The 20,467-nt window shown below is 49.2% G+C and overlaps 1 protein-coding gene across 1 annotated transcript in view; it reads left to right on the forward strand.

Moving 5' to 3' along the window:
* Positions 1–20,467, forward strand: part of CCDC33 (coiled-coil domain containing 33) — a 234,122-nt gene that overhangs the window by 190,005 nt on the left and 23,650 nt on the right. The window contains exons 12-14 of the mRNA XM_075069314.1: positions 1,638–1,688; positions 17,962–18,098; positions 19,816–19,849. Of these exons, the coding sequence (XP_074925415.1) occupies positions 1,638–1,688; positions 17,962–18,098; positions 19,816–19,849 (222 nt within the window). The remainder of the gene's footprint in view (positions 1–1,637; positions 1,689–17,961; positions 18,099–19,815; positions 19,850–20,467) is intronic.

Below are 20,467 nucleotides of genomic sequence, written 5' to 3' on the forward strand. Positions count from 1 at the left end.
ACCCGACTCTTCCAAATCCACCCCCCTAGGGATTCCGTTTCTGACTGCACCCTCAAACTCCCTACCATTTTCTATCTGAGCTCCCCTCTTTGCTCCCCTGCCTGTCACCACTCCATGCTCCAACTTCCTGAGTTGCCAACTTGGAGCCGTGAGAATCTCTGTGGACACAGCCCTCCTCCCAAGCCCTGCTGTCCTGCCAGCATTGCATCCTTGCATATAATGCCACAGCCTAACACAACACCAAGTCTTCTGAACTCTGCATGTGTAAAGATCTCATGAGTGCCCTCAATGCCAGTCAGCAAGGATTTCTGGCGTGGAAGAGAAAACGTCATCATCCTCATCTCTGTTTATCTGTGGCTTCTGGGGATACAGCCTCTATGCCTTGAGAATGACTCCTTGAGAAGCACAGACCCAGAGCAGCATCCAGAGGGTGGGAGTCCAAGCCCTGTCTCTTAGTAGTACCATGTGAAGGCTTGTTATGAGCTTATCTCAGCAGCTGTGAAGAGCTCTGATTTCCATGTGGGAAAGGGCACATCCCAGGATGTGTCTCAGGTCTGAAAAGGGGAGCTGTCAGCTTTGTGCCCTTCTCTGGTGCTATCCCTTAGCACTCTGACTCCTGCAATCCTTATCAAGCATCTCCAGAGAAGCTGGGGGCCCAGCCCTTTAGCCCCACCGATTGCTTCCTCTTGTACTTACAGGACTGCTGCTCTCACTGCAGTGGAGACAGTTTAGATAGTTAAGTCCAAAGCTGACTGTGAAGAGTTACAAAGGGATCTCCGTAAACTGGGTGTCTGGGAGACAAAATGGCAGATGAAATTCAATGCTGATAAATGCAAAGTATTCCACCTTGGAAAACATAATCCAAACTATACATAGAAAATGGTGGGGTCTAAATTAGTTGTTGCCACTCAAGAAAAAGATCTTGGAGTCATCGTGAATAGTTCTCTGAAAATATCCACTCAATGTGCAGCTAACTCAAAACAGCTAATAGAATGTTAGGAACCATTAGGAAAGGAATAGATAATAAGACAGAAAATATTCTAATGCCACTATATAAATACATAGTATGCTCACATCATCTAAAAAAAGATATATTAGAATTGGAAAAGGTACAGAGAAGGGCAACAAAAATGACTAAGGATATGGAACAGCTCCAGTAAGAGGAGAGATTAAAAAGACTGGGATTGGTCAGTTTAGAAAAGAGATGACTAAGGGAGGATATGATAGAGGCCTATAAAATCATGACTGGTGTGGAGAAAGCTACACCATACAATGATTTCCTCCTTAGCACCCCAGGCTTGTGGTGAATGAGTGGGAAGCTCTAGCAGCCATGTGAGGAACAAGAACCCATGTGCAGTATGGATGGGAAGGGCCATAGTGAATGTGATGGCTGAGCCAAACTAGACATCTCTCTGTTAGCTGGGAGGGTCTGGGGAAGCTTCATTTTATGGACACTGCTGGTTGTCCAGGGCCTCCAGTCTCCACTCCATTGTCCTTTATGCACAGCACCCACCTCTGGAGCAAGTTCTCATCGAAGCATGCAGATGTCTCCACAGAACTCACAGTGTCAGGGTCAAAGGTCAGAACAGGGCAAGTCCATGGAAGGCATTAACCTTGGCTTTTATTTCTTTTTCCAGGTGGCTCCCATTGAGCTCGAACGCAAAAAGTCTCATGTCAATCTGTTGTTGGTGAGTAACTATCCACAGGGATGTTTTCCATCACTAACCATTAGACTGGTGGTTGGGATTGGGAGTCAAAACAGACAGATCTTTCCCTGGGGCAACGGGAGAAGGTGAAGAATCTGGTAGGAATTTACAACAGACATTTACGAGGACACCCAAGTGATAGCAATGTAAGCACTGCCATACTGGATCAGACCATTTTCCAGCCATAGCCTGCATCTTGCTGTATGGGAATCTTGCCATCAAGGCTTGTATCTCACTTCCTGACAGGGCAATTTAGATCACGGCTCTACCAAGCCCACTGTGGCACTGTCAGCTTTACTGAATCACTCACTGGGCTGTCTAGTTCACTGTCCTGCCTTCTGCCATTATCACTCCACCCATGGGGTTATCTATCCTTGAGGGATAGCTTGGTGGTTTGAGCATTGGCCTGCTAAACCCAGGGTTATGAGTTCAATCCTTGAGGGGGCCATTTAGGGAACTGGGGTAAAAATCTGTTGGGGGATTGGTCCTGTTTTGAGCAGGGGATTGGACTAGATGACCTCCTGAGGTCTCTTCCAACCCTGATATTCTATGATTTCCACCTTCTGCCGTATTGCAAAATGCTCCACCAGATCTGACGACCCCCTTGTTAGCAGTCTTGGCACAGAGGCTAAGAACTGACTGGTAACATGCCCAGATTAAGTTAAATCAGGGCCTTAGGCAAACTATGACACAAGGCCCTGGCAGCCTCACTCTGGAGTGGCAGGGGCCCCCTCCCAGAAAGGCAGGTGCAATGGCAAGGGGCCACCTTATCCCCCCAGGAGCAGCAGCTGTGTCCCCCATCCTCTTAGGAGCAGTAAAGCTTTCTCTGACAGGTGGGGATTATCTGCTTGGGTAAATGGGGGTGGGCCTACTGTCACACTCAGAGCCCTGTGGGATGAGTATTGGAAATAACACCACACTGAGACGCATGGGGCAATTCACCTCTCTCAGAGCTATTGTTTCAGGCTGTCTGCAGACTCAGGCAGAAGTTACTGTTCCAACCACACTCATGGTCACATTTTCAAACTTTTCTTATCTACCATGAGGGGTAGAAAGATCCTTTATTTTCAGTTGAAATCTGAGCATACAATATAATCATCTGACTCCTGGAGCTGGGACCCAAGGCACGGGCCTGTAGTGCCTACAACTTCATCCAGACTTGACTGAGAACAGAGGCTCAGTTCCACCCCCCAGAGGTGGTCCCTCAAAGTCAGGACTGAGGTACATTGTCGTGGTGGGGGTGTGGGCAAAGCTGGTTCTGCCTCTGCCTTCGCAGTCCCTGCTCTGTGGAGGCAGTGAGGCTGTCATTGTCCAGGGCTGTCAGTCCAGCACCTTTCACCAAGACTAAAGAAAGATCAGATCCAGCGTAAATAACAACCTGGCTTCTCCCTCAGCCTGGCCCTGGATCTTGGACAGAAAGTTGCAGCATGGTGCATTATTGATGGAGCAGTTAATTGCATGCTTCCCAAAGCACACAGAGTACTTGATTAAAAATTCATGGCATGGGCTGCAGTATTAAGAAGAGGTCAACTGGCTCTGCTTGTTTCTTAACAAATGCTGAAGGAGAACCAAGTCTGGGATGTCACAGTAGGTGAGAGAGGGAACAGAACCCCTGGGGCCTCTCCAAGACTGAGGCCACATTACAGCTCCTGGCTCCTCCTGGCTGGGGCAATGCTGTGATGCCTTCCAGAGAAGAGGGGGACACACCTCACCTTAAGGACACCACTAACTGCTAGGGTGGCAGGCAAGTCACTGGCTGGCTGGCTGGCTGGCTGGCAGGGTGCTGGCTGTCTGGCAGGCAGGACACTGGCTGGCTGGTAAGCAGCAGGCAAGGCACTGACTGGCAGGGCAATAGGCGAGGCACTGGCTGGCTGGTAAGCATCAGGTGAGGCACTGGCTGGCAGGGCAGCAGCCGAGCAGTTGGCTGGCTGGCAGCATGGCAGGCAGCACACTGGCTGGCAGGGCAGCAGATGAGGAGCTGACTAGCTGGCAGGGTGGCAGGCAGGTCACTGGCTGGCAGGGCAGCAGACAAGGTGCTGGCTGGCTGGCAAGGTGGGAACAGGTATAGCTGTGTGCCCTAACAGCTGCAAATCAGTCAGGCAGCCGGTGGGTGGGACGGGCCAGTTGATTACCTAAATCTCCAGTGACATTCTGCATTGGGATGTATCCGTAAATCTCAAATCTCCTGTGGGTCTGAAATACTAGGCTCTTCCCCAACTGCCAGGAGGGACCAGGAGCCACCACGATGGACAGTAGGAGCCCTGGATCTGTGGAACGTGAAATGAAGCACAAACAAGCACGACAGAGAACGAGTGATGAACTGGACAAATCATCCTTGGGAGGCAGAGAGATTTCCCCTTGTCCTGTGTAATGTGATGGATGCTCAGAAGCAGCAGACTGAGTATTCCTGACAGCTTAGCAGGCCTCAGGTGCTATGTCACCAGTTTGCCCCATGCAGGATTATTTTGCCCAGATGGTAACCCCTGAAAAGAAAGTATAAGGCAAACGTGAAATGTTTCTCATTTCCTGGGTTCACAAGAACAGAGAGTAATGCGAGGCTGACAGCATTCTGGCTAGACAAGGATGGGCCTGGCAAAGCCCTTTGATTGCACTGCGAGGATTTTGCTAGCAAATATCATAATGGAGCCATGCCATGGCATGCTCTCTGAGTCACAGATTACACAGCACTCCCAGCTCCAGCTGAAATCAGTGGAATCTGTGTACTAAGAGGCTGCAGCATGATCAGAGAAACACCAGGCTCCGTGTGCTTGAGTAGAGAGCTGCGGAATGAGCTGCCTCAAAGTCCTTTGCTTAATTAAATTCCTCTTACAGTATATCCTGGTCCTCTCTGGGTCTGGAGCTGGAGTGCTAAGAACTCAATGTATTCAACTTCCCCCTCAGTACCTCAGTACCCATTAATGTGTCCAGTGTAGGGTGCCACACACAAACACACAGGCTATACAGCCTGTATCATTGAGGCATTATTGGAACACCCCTCTGTGACCAGTCTGACCTCACTCAGACAGAGGTTTCTTATCTTCCACTGTCTCTCCACTGCTTAGCATATAAAGGGAATGAGGGCTGCAGATTACTCCATTACTCAAAGGGGCTGTTAGCAGGTGGGACTCACTCCAATTACAAATGGGCATTTACTCTTGCCTCAGTTTCCCCTTCTATGAAATGAGAATGAGGAGGTATCTAGACTAAAATCCCTTTGCTTTAGCTGTGTTGAGATGTGCCCAAGTTTGGGGCAAGGCAGAACAGAGCTGAAGCCTGAGTTTCACCTAGGGAAGGTCACAGCAGAGACTCTCTCAGAGATGGGATCTGTGATGCTGAGAGTCTTTAGAACTTAACTGGATAAGACGTGTGCATTGCAGGGAAGAAAGCTGCAGAGTGATAGGTGCTGGCGCTCAGTCTCTGAGATCCAATGTATGGAAATGAGATTCCACAAGTGTGAAAGGAGCAATAACTTTCCACTCGGAGTCCATAACAATCTCCACCAAATTGCCTGGCTAGGTCTCAGCTCCTGGCAGCTAGAGATAAGTGCAAAGAAAGCTAATGTCAGGCCCAGAGACAAAGGATGAAACCAGCAAGTATTAACCATCTGGGGAGTATGGGAAAGTGCAAGGGGAGAAAGGGGGCAGGGGGAGTCAGGGGAAGCCAAGATCAGTGAGAGGTGGGGTCTGAGGAGAGCAGAGATCATAGAGAGGGAATGTAGGGGGAGAAGAGATCATAGGATGTGAGGGGAGCAGAGATAAGAGGGAGGGGATTGTGGGAGCAAAGATCAGAGACAGGGAACTGGGGAGCCGAAAGCAGAGAGAGTGGGGATGGGCAAGCAGAGATCACAGAGAGAAGGGATGAGGAGCAAAGATCATAGACAGGAATCTAGGGGAAGCAGAGAAGAAATGGGTGTGACAGGTTCCTCCTGGGGTGCCACCTGGAATTGGGGTACCATTGAGCCCTGTAACCCACCAGCCTGGGCTCCCTCTCACACTGTACTGCTGTGACAAGCTGCAAAGACCCCCAGCCTGCACTTTCACCAGCATTCATACTCAGGGACACACCCAGCCACAGGCTCTCTAACCGCCAGCTTCCCAGCCTGGGACCCCAAAGCAGTACTGTCCTGCCCTGGTCAAATCTGTCTAGTATATGGGTTTAATACCCAGTCCACCTCTCCCTCAGTGTGAAGAGAACAATGCACATTTGTGGTAACCAAGCAAAAATTTTCCCCAAGCACTCCAGTCAAAGCTCACTTCTTTGGATTAAAATATAAAACAAGTTTATTAACTACAAAAAGATATATTTTAAGTGATTATAAGGGATAGCAAACAGATCAAAGAAGATTACCTAGCAAATAAACAAAAAATGCAAACTAAGCTTAATATACTAAATAGATTGGATATGTATAACAGATTCTCACCCTAATTGATAGTACAGGCAGGCTACAGAGTCTTAAGGCACAAGCTGCGTTAGCTTTACAACTTGGGTTTCTCAGGTCTTCATGCACAGGCTACAAACTCCTTTAGCCTGGGTCCAGCACTTCCCCCAGTTCAGTCTTTGTTCCTCAGGTGTTTCCAGGAGTCTTCTTGTGTGGGGAGTGAACAACCCTGATGATGTCACTCCCCTGCCTTATATAGCTTTTTCATATAAGCTTGGATCCCAAACCAATCTGTGGAAAAATACTGACATCCCAAGATGGCGTCCAGCATCATGTGGCCTGGTCACATGTCCTTGTAGAGTCACTCTCAGGCTGTCTCTGGAGCTCTCAAGAAGGTTCACCAACTGGGAGATAAGCTTCTCCTAAGGCCTGTTGTTCTCCCTAATGGCTCATTGCCCTGAGTAGGCCCTTCCCAACCAGCTATCCAGACTGAAAGCATCTTGTCTAGTGGGCGTTACCCAGGTGTAACTATATTTGAAATACAGATACATAGTCAATATTCATAACTTTAGATACAAAAATGATACATGCACACAAATATGATAATCATATTCAGTAAATCATTAACTTTTCCAATGACATCTCACATGACTTATCTTGTACAAACTGCATCATAATTATGTCATAATCATATCATAATATCACTGAAGAATATGGGGTACAGTGTCACAATGGCATCTGGGGGAGCAGAGATTAGAGAGGAGATCTGAGGGAAGGAGAGAAGAAAGAGGGGTCTAGGGAGCAGAGAACAGAGTGGGGAGTATCTGGGAAGAACAGAAATCAGAAAGGGACTTAGGGGGAGCAGAAATCAGAGGGTGAGAGAAGTTCTGGAGTGGGGAAGCAGGGATCAGAGAAAGGATGGGGGGCCAGGAATCGGTAGAGAATCTGAACTAAATTCACTGCTGGCATTAGCAGGCATAACACCATTACTGTGAGTGAGGTTGCACCTGTTTATCCAGCGGTGTGCTGTGCTTCTCTCTGGGGTAATGGCCTGCAGGAGAGTCTGCTTGGGGGCCAAGGGAAGAAAGATCATGGAGTTTGTTGGGAGAAAAGTCCAGGCAGGCAGATGTCAGTGGAGGGATTCTCCATCTGAACTGATTTTCAATCCCCAGCCAGGTGAGCTGGGCTGTGCATGTAAACACTGCCTTTTGCCTGCAACCTTTATGTCCTTGAAGAAGACCTCGAAGCAAATACAATGGGATTCCCAGTGGCCGCCCAGGCAGGGAGCAGATGGAGTTGATTATTCAGACACTCATCTGCGCCATCTCACAGGTGATGCTCTGAGAGAAACAGGCAGCGGCTTGCGTGAAAGCAGGGAGGGTTGGGAGACTCACAAGGGACCAATGGGATTATCCTTAAGCCTCTAAAGTCCCAAGGCTGCTCAGATTCAGAAACTGGGGGAATCATGGGGCTGGGGCCCTCTGCTTGCTATGAGGAGACTGATATTTTGTGAACACTGAGACCAGAAAAGTGAAGGACTTTAGCCCTGGTTGCATCTAGGACGCAGCATTTCTCAAATGCAGCCATCACGGCTGCATGCGGCCACCAAAAGGTTTCCCTGAAGCCACGACAATTTCGTGAGCAGTGATGTGGGGGAGGGAATGCATTGGCCTCTTCCCCTCCCTCCCTGTTGCTCCTGGATGCACTGCTCTGCATGTCTCTGGAGGCAGGTGGGGCACCACGCTGAAGGAGCAACATGAGTTTTCCAACTGGGGATGGACAGGGGGCTTTGTGGACTTGAGCTCTGGGGTGGTTGGGCAGTGGGGAATTAGGGAACCTGGCTGCAGACCAGGGCTCCCGCCATGGGGCTTCAGGCCTCAACACCCTGTTCTGGCCATGGGGTTTCAGGTGCTGACCCCTTAGGTCTGGCTAGGCAATCCTGGCCTTCAGCCATTGGGCTTCAGATTCCAACTCCTGTCCACATGGCAATGGGCTCTGATCCCTGGCTCTTGCTGTGCGGTGCTGACCCCTAATCCTAGCGGTGGCTGCTGGCCCCAAGCACTGACCCCTGTCTGCGCTCTCCGACCCCCAACCCTGGCCACTGACCCCAGGTGCCAACCCTGGGTTCCAGTGGTTGCTAGCCCTGGGTGAAGATACCCAGTTGCAGCTGCTGGCCCTGGGTGAAGATACCTGGCATTGGCCTTGGGCTCCAGCAGGGGCTGGCTCTGGATGCAGACCCCAAATCCCAGCCCCCAACGCTGGCGGTGGCCGACCCCTGGCTGCACACTCTAACCCCCAGCCCTGGCCATTGCCCCCAGGCACTGCTACTGGATGTCAGCCCTGAGTTCTGGCAGATGCTGGATATGGGCCCTGATCCCCAGCCCCAGGTGCAGATCCCCAGCCTCAGTCACGCAGCAGCAGGTGTTAACCCAAGGCTCCGGCAGGTGCTGGCCCTGGATGCCAACCTCCAGTCCCAGTTGCACAGCAGCAGGCTCCGGCAGGTGCTGACCCAGGACACTGACTCCTAGTCCTGGCAGTGCAGCATCGGGCATGAACCCAAAGAGCCAACCCTGGGTGCCATCCTAAAGCCCCGGTTGCACAGCAGTGCGTACTGGCTTCAAGTGCTGATCCCCGGCTGCACAGCAGCAGGTGCCAATTCCCAGCCCTGGGCACCAGTCCCCAGCCCTGGCCACGCAGCTGCTGGCATCAGCACTGGGTTTCAATGGGTGCTGGCCCAGGGTGCTGACCTCCAGCCCCAGGCACCAACCCGCACACCCAACCATGCGATGGAGGGGACCCCCATCCATTGCCCCTGGCCTCTGCTGCCTCACCCCCTACTGCTCCATCCAGGTCTTAACTTGCCAGTTCTTGCTGTGAAAAGTGATATTAACAAACACACAAGTATCATTTTTCACAGTATTATTTTTATTATTGAGTACAGAAAAAAAACCCTACATAAATAAATTACAATGATTTGGACGTGTATACATGCATATTTTTTTGTTTTTCCTAAAGTTAATTAAGTATTTTAGGAAAAAGTATCAGTGCAGCCACCAGCAAGAGTTGATGGCACTCTGAGGCCTCCAGAAAAATTGTTGTGAGAACCCCTGATCTAGGAAGAGTGCACACAGCTGTGAACGTGCTGCCTCTGCCTTGGGAATCAAAGCCTTAAATACACCCCCTCAGCTTCGCAAATGCTGCAGCAGGGCCTGATGTTAGTTGGTTAAACAAGGCAAACAAAGAGTAACTATTAATGGAATTATGTCAGATTGGAGGGGGGTCCAAAGTGGGGGTCCAAGCGGTCTGTTCTGGGTCCGGAGGCTGCCAGGGCCCTGTGTCATGGTTTGCCTAAGGCCCTGATTTACCTTAATCTGGGCATGTTACCAGTCAGTTCTCAGCCTCTGTGCCAAGACTGCTAACAAAGGGGTCATTAGATCTGGAGTACTGTGTCCAACTTTGGTCACCAATGTATAGAAAGGATGTAGAGAAACTGAAAAGGATCCAAAGGGAGTGACAAAGATGATCAGAGGGATGGAACACAAGCCATATGAGCAAAGGCTGAAGGAATTGGGTATGTTTAGTTTGGAAAAGACGAAATTAAGGGGGAATATGATAGCAGTCTTCAAATACTTGAAAGGCTGCCATAAAAAGGTGGAGAAAAGTTGTTCTCTTTTACCACAGAGGACAGGACTAGGGACAATGGGTTCGAACTACAGCCTAGCAAATATAGATTAAATCTGAGGAAAAATGTCCTAGCTGTAAGTAGAGCAGGACAATGTAACAGACTGCCTAGGGAGGTCATAAAAACTCCTTCGCTGGAAGTTTTCAAAAGGAAACTGGACAGCCATCTGTCTTGGATGGTTCAGACACAATAAATCCTGCATCTTGATAGGGGGTTAGCCTAAACGTCTGTAATTCCCTCACACAGCTGTGAAAGTGCTGCCGCAGGTCCAGCTTGTCCTGTCGTCTATGTGAAGTTTTGGGTGGATGTCCTCCGCTAGGCACTGACCTGCTGGGTGTGCTGCAGTTGCATTCAGTATCCAGCCCATGCAATAGTTTCCATTCAGTGTTGTCTAATCTCTCTTCTCTTGCTTTCTGAGGCCTCTTGGAGAGGAGATGAGTTCCCATGGGCTTTGCTGCGAGCAACGTCATGGTGACACACAGATCTATAGCTCCTTCTCGGCACCTCCATGGGGTTATATGGCCCTCATCACCATGGTATATGAAAGATTAACAGATATGTCACCTGTGCACTGGAATGGGTTACCTAGGGAAATGATGGAATCTCCTTCCTTAGAGGTTTTTAAGGTCAGGCTTGACAAAGCCCTGGCTGGGATGATTTAGTTGGGAATTGGTCCTGCTTTGAGCAGGGGGTTGGACTAGATGACCTCCTGAGGTCCCTTCCAACCCTGATATTCTATAATTCTGTGTGAGGCATGAAAATTATCTATAAGAGATTAGCACCTGCACAGGGAACAACTAGCTCAAATGGACTGCAGGGAAGGTTAGAGTGGTGCAGGGAGGATGAGGAAATGCTCCAAAGAGCTGCCAAAATGTTGACCTCTCCTGCCATCAAACTGCTTCACACTCCTACCCTAAGTGTGGGTCTTGGGCCCATCATCACTAATCCTGTCCATCATGGTAGCTGCTTCCGCTTGGCAGGAAGTGATGCCCCTTGCTCTCCAACAAGGATCCAGCTATGGGAACTGTCCCTTGGTCTCCTCCAGGCTGGACTATGATAACCCATTGTGCTGAAGCTGGGCCTACATGTGGAAGCCACGCTGAATCTCCAGTTTGTGCAGAAGGCAGACCCCATCTCCTTAACTAAGAAAGGAAAGCACAGGACTCTTCACACCAGGGTTTCTTGCTCTCCAATGGATCAACCTCTGCTTCCAGTGCCAATTCAAGGCTGTGGGCCTGAAAGGCCAGGGACTAGCTGCATCAGACACCTCCTCTCCATCCTGATCTCACTGAGACAGCTCTCCTCCCTTGGAACAATGCAGCTGATAATGCCCAGTGTGGAGTCCTTGGTGAGGCTTTCTCCACTGAGATGTTCAACTGCGGAATAAGCACACAGAGGAAGACAAAGACAAAGCCTGTCATTATTCCTAGTGTGTTGCAAGACTCTCCTCTTTGTAAAGCCACACTGCAGCAATTACAATGACAGCAATTACAACCCAGAACACAAGGAGCAAAAGCCATGACCCCTGCAGAAGCAAGGAGCAGAGTCTACTATGGATGTCTCTGTGCATTACCATAAGTGAACAGTGCACTAATGGGTATCCTTGTAGTATCATACACAGATCTCCTGGACTGAGCATGCAGCCCAAATTTATTTATTTACCAGCTCTCAAAAAAGAGTTCCCAGACAAGGATACAAGAGACATTTGAAGTCTTCAGGGTTGTGGTGGTCTGACTCCTAAAGCAATGTCTGCTTTGTAATCAGTGACAATAATTTGCCAAGGAACCCTCAGGATGATAAACTTGGGATGATTCAGCAATGGAAGACAGGCCGTGGAGAGACACATTAGGGACCTGCCTCTTCCCCATTCCAACCCAAAATGGTCAAGTATGGCCTAGCCTATTGGAGTGCTGGACAGCAGAATAGATAATAAGCTATCAATTCTGCATTGGGCTGAGAATGGCTGATTGTTGATGCCCAGTCAACCTGTGGAACTCCTTGCCAAGGGATGTTGTGAAGGCCAAAACTATAATGGCATTCAAAAAAGAACAAAGTTCACGGAGGATAGGTCCATCAGTGGCTATTAGCAATCCTATGCTCTGGGTGTCCCTAGCCCCTGTTTGCCAGAAGCTGGGAGTGGATGACAGGAAATGGGTCACTTGATGATTGCCTGTTCTGTTCATTCCCTCTGAACAGTGTTACCATACATCCAGGTTTCCCTGGACAGAGCCTCTTTTTGGAGCCTGCTTTCTCTGTCCCAGCGGGATTTTCAAATAATAACAGCAAATGTCCTGGTCAGGGATGGCTCCAGGCACCAGTATACCAAGCGCGTGCCTGGGGTGGCAAGCCACAGGGGGTGGCCTGCCGGTCGCCATGAGGGCAGCAGTCAGGCTGCCTTTGGTGGCATGCCTGCGAGAGGTCCACCGGTCCTGCAACTTCGGCGGCAATTCGGCGGCGGGTTCACCGAAGGCGTGGGACTGGCAGTCCTCCCACAGGCATGCCGCTGAAAGCTGCTTGACTGCCATGCCTGGGGCAGCAAAATATGTAGAGCTGCCCCCTGGTCCTGGTTTTTGCAAAGCAGACAAGCTGCAGCTCAGAAAGAGCCCAGATTGGTCCACTTCCTGATTGGTCCCTCCCCTGCATCTGCAGCTGATTGGTCCATTCTTCTGATCCACAACTGATTGATCCATTCATTCCCCTTCAGCCCCAGCTGCCGGATCCCACCTACCCAGGCCCAGCACTCACCCCTGGGGAGGAGGTCCCGCAGGAAGGCACTGACTGATGGATGTTGCTGCATCCTGGGCTTATGTCAGCTGCCCTGCCACTGTGACAGGGAGCAACACTCCCTCCACCTCCAGTGAGTACCCCAGCACAGGTACCCCGCCTCTAACTTCCCTGCCCCCCCTGCAGTGTCCTCGTTTTGGGAACCTACCTCTGAAGCACCTGCTCTTGGAAGACAGGATACTGGGTTAGATGGCCCATTGGTCTGACCTAGTATAACCGTTCTTATGTCTGTATATGGATGTGTGGACAGATGGATGAGCATTATCAGTGATGAGGAATCCTTCCCCAGGCACTGGGCAAAGATGGATGACATGGCTGGATAGAGAGATGGAAAGTAATGCTGTTGTAGATATCTTCTCCCTGGAATGGGGCCTTGTAGGACTGATTTTGAGAGATGCTTGTGATTCCAGGTGCCTGGTTGTCACTTCTGGAATCACTTTCTGTGCGTTCCCCTGTGTCTGGAAATTGCATCACACCATCGAGGACTCTAGCTAGTGTTCTCATTCCCATAACTACCTAGCACTTAAGTTCTAGCTACACCTGCTTGAAGGCCCTTGTGATCCTGCAAAATGATGCCTGTGTGCATAGAAAACAGCATTGTATCATTCACCGTGGCATCTTCAAACAGGGAATTTGACAAGGACTCAGAACGTTCTAGCTGGTTTATTATTAACCTGGCCTTAAATGGGTTCTGGAGCTTTGAACTTCAGTGAGGTCTGAGACGTCTCAAGTTTGGGCTGACTGACAAGGACTGTAATGATACTGAATTAGGTTTTGGATCCGAACCAGAGCATGCTTTCATAGACCAAAACACCCATTAGAAAGGGTCCAAATACAGACGTAACATTTAAATGTTCAGTGGGCCCTAAAGTTAAACTTCCCCAGCAGCACTGCCAATCCAGAAGCTGGTGTACTGGACTCTTGCAGATAGAATTGACTACAACAGTGATTCTCAACCCATAGCCTGTGGCATGCTTGTGGGGCAATCAGCACACAGCTGCAGCCCATGTGACATCCTCAGGACCATACAGCTAGTATATATATTGTGTGGACGAAGCCCATATAACACATAGCTGCATGTGTGGCCCACAGTGGTAACTAGGTTGAGAACCACTGGACTGGAAACTGACTTACTACATAAATGAAACTGACTACTTTATTTTCATTGTCCCAATCAGAGAGAAATGCAAAGGATAAACTAATAGAATCAGTGGTGAAAAGTCCATGAGATTTGTAAGACTCATGGGGTAATAAAGGTAAAGAAATGTAGGTTCCCAGCAGGTGTAAATCTGCATAACTGCATCAATTTATTCCATCACTGAGTTCAATTGAGTGATGCCTGGGTTTGTTTTGTTAACTTGGCAGTACCCATGTAACAAACTCCTTTGACGGACACACAGAACAACAGGTTTGTGTTGCTCAAGGTTTTTCATCTAGGCTAATTTTTTCAGTGCTTCAATCCACCAATAGATATAGGACTAGAAGAGGTCTGATTTTTTGGTTCTGAAGTCAATAGAAGCCTGGATGCTCAGCACCTCAGCTAATCAGGAAGGTATTGAAACCATGGATTTCCTTAGCTGACCTTCAGTCCTTGGCTCTCCATCAGAGCGGCTCACCCTTCTCTTTCCCTTCCACACATCTGCTGTGGCAGTGAGAAAACCTGTGGGGTGCTCACTTTGTGCACTGAAGCTGGAATTCAAAGGGAGCCTTTCCTGTGTGGTTGCTAAGAGGAACCTTCTTGTTGTAGCAACAGCAGCACAGTGTGAGCTGTGAATGCACAAAGAAAGCAGGTGGTGCCTGCTTAAACCTAAACCCTCTTGTTAGTAAAAAGTTCTGCAAAGACGCCTGGCTCCCCTCATGCTGCAGGCTACCAGCTCTTCTGTAAGGTTGGTGTCCTACTGCCTTTTCCGAGGCAGCTTGCAGCCGTGGTGGAGTGTGTGTCCAAGCCTCCTGTGGCCAGGACAGCAGAGAATGGGATGGCTGATTGGCCTTTCAGTTCTGGAGTTTGCACAGTTCTGTGGGTGTTGCTGTTTGAAGTGGCAGACACCTGGCAACTAATTGGTTATCATGGATGGCTGGCCTTCCAGTGAAGGGTGACACCAGTTATCTCTGGAGCCCAGAGTCTCTTCAGGAGCAGCAGCAGCAGCCTAGGGGAGACGGCTTGGAATGAGCTCATAGGGGCCAGGTACAGGTGGTGGATGGCTTGGTACTACAGGCCGTTCTCCTCAACCGTGAGTATCCAGGGCCGCACACGGGGGTAGGGGACCATGAACCATCTCTCTTTGTCTCTCACATTAAATTAACTGCTGGCAAAGGGTGCCAGACTGACAGCTCTGGAAGTGCTCTCTTCTCATTAGCAACAGCACAGACACAGCTCAGGTGGCGTGCACTAACCTCTTCAGTGCCATGCAATCACATAGCAGCCCTAATCTGGAGAGACCATTTCAGAACAGGAGACCCCCCCATTCCCATGACCCATTCAGTCCTTAGCCTTGCTGCGAGCAAAGGGGGCAGTTAGCTCCTGCCATTGTAGGGCCCCTCACAGCTGCGAGGAGACAGAGCTCAACTGTAATGAGGAGCAAGTGGATTGTTTGCTGAGCCTGCTGGACACAAACAGACCCTGGGATCCTCTCTGTTCTCTAGCTCTCAGGCTGACTAGTGCTAGCTAGTGTCAGTGCTTCTGTAGCTCCTGGCCAGAACTCTGCAGCCATGGGTAGACTGCTGGCCATGCTGCAGCACTGAATGTATTTTTTGTGAGCATTGCATGTGTCAAGATATCTTTCCACCAGAAGTGATGCAACATGATCAGATGCAGTGTCAGATATAACCAATATGCTTTTACGACCATGGGCACCAGTGTGTCGTGGTGGGGAGCAAATCATTGTGGATAGCAGAGGTTCCAGCAAAGCCAGTATATTTTCAGACTTAATGACTAGCAGTTGGGAAACATGGCCCTGCTTTGGATTACGGAGAACGTGGGGAAAATGAATTAGCAATATTTGAGGTTGCACTGGATTTCTGTCACTTGAGTTAAGAAAATCAATGCTTTAAAAATTGCCAGGAGAGAACTTTGTTTGCACGGTGTCGCCTCTGTTTGATTAGTTCAGCAATGTGTGGTGTTTACTGAAGTAGAATTTGTCCCTGATAATTAGGCAACAACAAATCAGATGTAAATCACTCATTTACATGAGGTATGTGATGCAAACTGCGCACGGTTCCATTTTGACGAAGTGAACAGATGCAAAAGACTGTGTTGTCACCGTGCCTCAGTGGGTCACAGCTGAGGATACAAGATTCAGGACAAACTGCTGAGAAATAGGGCAGACTTACCCCAAATTAGTGATTATTCTATTATTAGATATACCAACCCTGAAACAAAAGTAAACTTCTGTCTTACCACATTGGTTAACTAGAAGTCAGAAATGCAGTCTCCTTAGGCATTCCAGCACTCATTTCACCATCCAGACACTAGACTTTATGATGAATCATTGAATCATAGAATATCAGGGTTGGAAGGGACCTCAGGAGGTCATCTAGTCCAACCCCTGCTTAAAGAGGACCAACCCCAACTAAATCATCCCAGCGAGGGCTTTGTCAAGCTGGGCCTTAAAAACCTCTAAGGATGAATGTTTATTGAAAACCAATTTCATGAGACAAAGGGTCCTTCTAATCCCCAGAGATCAGCCACACAGCAAGGTCAATATATAGCTCAGATCTTACCTAATAATCACGCTGTTGCCAGTCCTTTAGTATCTAATATATAAAGGTTTATTTATAAGAGAAAAGAAAGAGGAGAGAGTTAAAATGGTTAAGGAAATCAAATACATGTAATCCTTTGCAGAGTTCTTAAATCAGGTTTGAAGCAGTGATGGAATAAAGTGCTGGCTTGTAAAGTCCTCAGTTCATTGATTGGAACTCTCCTTTTAGTGTAAGTCTATAGTCCAGAGATCAGAGCGGGAAAGAGGCAAAATGGAGATGCTTCCAGGGTCCTTTATATTTTCTCCCAGGTGGAGGGACTGCTCTCAGTCTTAGTTTGTGGAAAAGTACAGGCACAAGATGGAGTCCAGGGTCACATGCCCTTGCATTCTTTGACTCATAGGAGCAGCCATTACCCATATTTTGGCTAAAGCATTCACAACTCACTGGGCAGGGACAAGCTTCCTCTTGGCCCATTTTGTCCTTTAATGGGCCATCACTTGAATGGTCTATGTGTGATGTGTTGGCTAGACTGAATGTAAACTACCTTTTGGGTGTTACCCCAGAAGCAAACACATGAAATACTGGTACATAATCCATATTTATAACTTTAGATACAAAGATGATACATGCATATAAACAGGATAATTGTATTTGCTAGACTGTAACTTTTCCATTAATACCTTATATGGCATACTTTGTACAAGATTTGTTTCAATTGTCTAATATATATATTAATCATGTTAATGGTCATATTTCAATCATACAGATTCATGTGTGTTCACCAAACATACCCACTAGATTAACAAGTGGGTGAAACAGTTTATCTCAGTTCTTAGGTGGCCCCATCACTCTAGTAGCTGAGTCCCTCACAGTGCAGCAGGGAGCTAGGACCCTTGCTCTATAGCTGGACCCACAGTCATCCCTTGGGTAGAGCAAATCAGGGTGAGGAAGTAAGCAGCAGCTGGGATGGTGCGCCGGGCGGGCGGAGGGCACGGAGATTAGCAGGGAGGCTGATTTGTCCCAGGCCCCGCACCCCTCTAGGGATGGCCCTGTCTGGACCTTAGGCACAGAGAGCAGACATGAGATGCCCAAGGTCATGCATTAGACCAAGCTTTCCTGAGCCCAGTCCAGTGCTTTTACCACAATGCTGACCATCCTGGCAAATACTCCAAATTTGCACTGAAATGTCAAGGCTGCCTGAGAATTAGTGATTAGGCTGAAACATCTGGAGGCCTGAGAGAGACTGAATGTGACTAACCCCTCTGGAATTGTTCCATAGAACCAGAGTTAACACCTCATTCCAACGCAAAAGTGCCTTATGTGATCTTCAGTGACCTCAAGTGGTCTGGGATGTGCTGTTCATCTCCTCTGAAAGATGAAGCATAGGAAAGACCAAACAGGACCAAGTAAACAGCCAAACCAGATGAACTCTTAGGAAACACAGAGCGTCTCTTAAAACAAGTGCTCTAAGTAAAGAGAGAAGGAGAGGAAGGATATAGGAGAGCTTCTGATATGGTATCAGGATGGCTTCTGTGTTAGGGACCAGATCTGGAAATCAGCATCACTCCACAGAAGTCAGCAGAACTATGTCAATTTACATCAGCTGAGAATTTGGCCCCAGTTCCCTCATCCAAGGTGTTCTGCATGGCACCGGCTCCACTTTTTGTAAGCTTTGCTCCATCCATGGTGACCTTCTAAACTCCCTCTTGCAGCTTAACCAAGATAATGACATCTCCCTCCCGCACCCTGAGGCTGTAGCTGAGATTCTGCCAGATAAGCAAATGCTCCTATATGAACAGGCAGCTGCCCCAGCAGACAGTGATATGGATGATGCGGACATGCTCAGAAGGTATGGGGAGCAGTGTTCCAACTTGGGCTGGAAATCTCTTTGTCTCTGGTAGATGTGTCCTTAGCCACCTCCCCTGGTTCCTCCTGCACCAGCTGCTTCTTCCTGCCTCCCATTGTGGTCCGGATAGTCCATTGCTAGTGGCATTTTAGGAACATAGGGATTGGCTGATTGAACCAACCCCAAGGTTCATCTAGCCCAGTATCCTGTCTCTGTCGTGGCTTCAGAGGCAGGTGTGAGACCTCTGCCTTGGGAAACTAGGGAATAACCTGCTCATATCAGAAGTTCCCTCCTAACCTCCAGCACTTTCTTTTCGTGAATATTTTGCCCCTGCTAGTAAGAGAATGACAGTCCGGACTGGAGCCAGCAACAATGTGGGGAGTGGTGGGCAACAGAGGTGGCTCCAGGCACCAGCACGCCAAGCGCATGCCTGGGACGGCAAGCCATGGGGGGCACTCTGCTGGTCGCAGCGAGGGCGGCAGGCAGGTTGCCTTTGGCGGCATGCCTGTGGAGGGACCAGACTGTCATTCTCTTACCAGCAGGGACAAGGGGAGGGATAGCTCAGTGGTTTGAGCAGTGGTGTACTAAACCCAGGATTGTGAGTTCAATCCTTGAGGGGGCCATTTTGGGAACTCGGGTAAAAATCTGTCTGGGGATTGGTCCTGCTTTGAGCAGGGGGTTGGACTAGATGACCTTCCAAACCTACTCTTCTACAATTCTGCTCAGTCTCTCCTTTGCCATATTGGGCATAGTCTACCCCCACTTCTGAGCTGGAACCAGCCTGGCCAGCTGCTGGCCTGGTGGGACAGCACAGTGCATTAGGAATCACTTCACACCACAGAGGTCTGCCCATAACACATTGTAGTGGGGACACAGCATGCCATTCAGCAGCAGGGCCTAATTCAGAAGGAGGTGAGCTAGACAGGTTAGTCCATGGTAGGGGAAAGAGCTAGAGGATATGGAGAGACAAAAAGATGGGATTTAAGGACCCAACGTCCTCTGCAAGGCAAAAGGTCCAATCCCCCTCTCACAGCACTCTCATCCTGCTTGCCTGTCTTCTCAAAGCCCTCCTCCAGCATTGGGTTTCCATCTCACCCAGTACAGTTGGCACAGGCTTCCCCAGCACCTTGGGCAGGAGCAAGCTGGTTGAGACCTGACCTTGACAGCACAGAGCTGATGCCTGAAGACTGGGGCAAGCCACCAGAAGAAATGGCATGCCTTAATGGGGAATACACCTGTTTTTCCTTGTACTGACTAGTGACTTGGGGTTCTCCTGGATGCTCAGTTAGCTGTGGTGGCTGAGAGGTTGTTTTTTTCCCATCTACCTTTGGTAAGAACCTAGGGACATCTCCACAGTTATCCAGGCCCTGTAAGGTCCAAATTGGGACCTGATCCAAGGTCCCTTGAAATCAACAGTCATTGACTCTGATAGGCATTGTGTCAGTCCCTGGATTAGTGCAGTGGCCTAGTGGCTGCCTGCCAGACTAGCAGTGGCTCAGAGCAGGGGCATGTCACCCTGTGCTCCAAGATCTGCACTGACTCTCAGGCAGTTTGAGGTGTTAGTTTGGTTTGATGGTGCCCAAAATGGCTTGAGACCTACCTTCTTCCGCCCTCAGACAGGGAGGGACAAAGGGAAGGGACTTCACTAGTTATTTCTTCCCCTGATGGGCTTGCAGGTTGCCTGGCTCCCATCCATGACCCTTTGCTTTTTGTTCTGCAGAACCCAGGAAGTGACCAGGTTCCATCTGGATCAGGTGAGTAAATGGGACTGCTCGTTTTCACTCCTGGAAGAGACATGATGGTAAGGAACCAGGGAGGGCAATGGACGAAGCAGGCTAGAAATGTGGGTAAAACTGGGCACTCCAGGTCTGGCAGAGTACAGCTAACATTGGCCAGACAGGAAGGGGGTGGGATGTGTGGCAGGGAGGGAAATGAGTGAGAGGACAACATGGGGCTCAGTGGGCAATGTGAGTAACACTCTGTGGAGACTGCTGGGCTTAAGCAGTGCCAGATGGGTGGGAAGTAAGCTGCACAGGTAGAGTGGAGGCCTGTTGTTAATCAATGGCTGTTGACTGTTTCATGTTCTCGAGTGAGCTTCAAACCAAACTCCCAAGGATTCATCCAGCTGTAGTGCACCATTCTGTGCTCTGGCTCTGCAGCCTGTCTGTTGGAGGAAGGGCTAAATGAAGTATGTGTCTTGTCGTAACTTCCCAGGATAGCCATGGGAACAAGATCCGTTCCATTGATAACATACAGATAAATAGCTTGGCAGCGTCATTGTGTAGGTGCAATGAGGACCTGGATTTTCCATCAGGGCTTGATCCATAGCCCACTGAAGTCAGTGAGGGTCTTTCCATTGATTTTAACAGGGT

Source organism: Chelonoidis abingdonii, chromosome 9 (genome assembly GCF_003597395.2).
Source record: "Chelonoidis abingdonii isolate Lonesome George chromosome 9, CheloAbing_2.0, whole genome shotgun sequence".
Taxonomy (NCBI): Eukaryota; Metazoa; Chordata; order Testudines; family Testudinidae; genus Chelonoidis; species Chelonoidis abingdonii.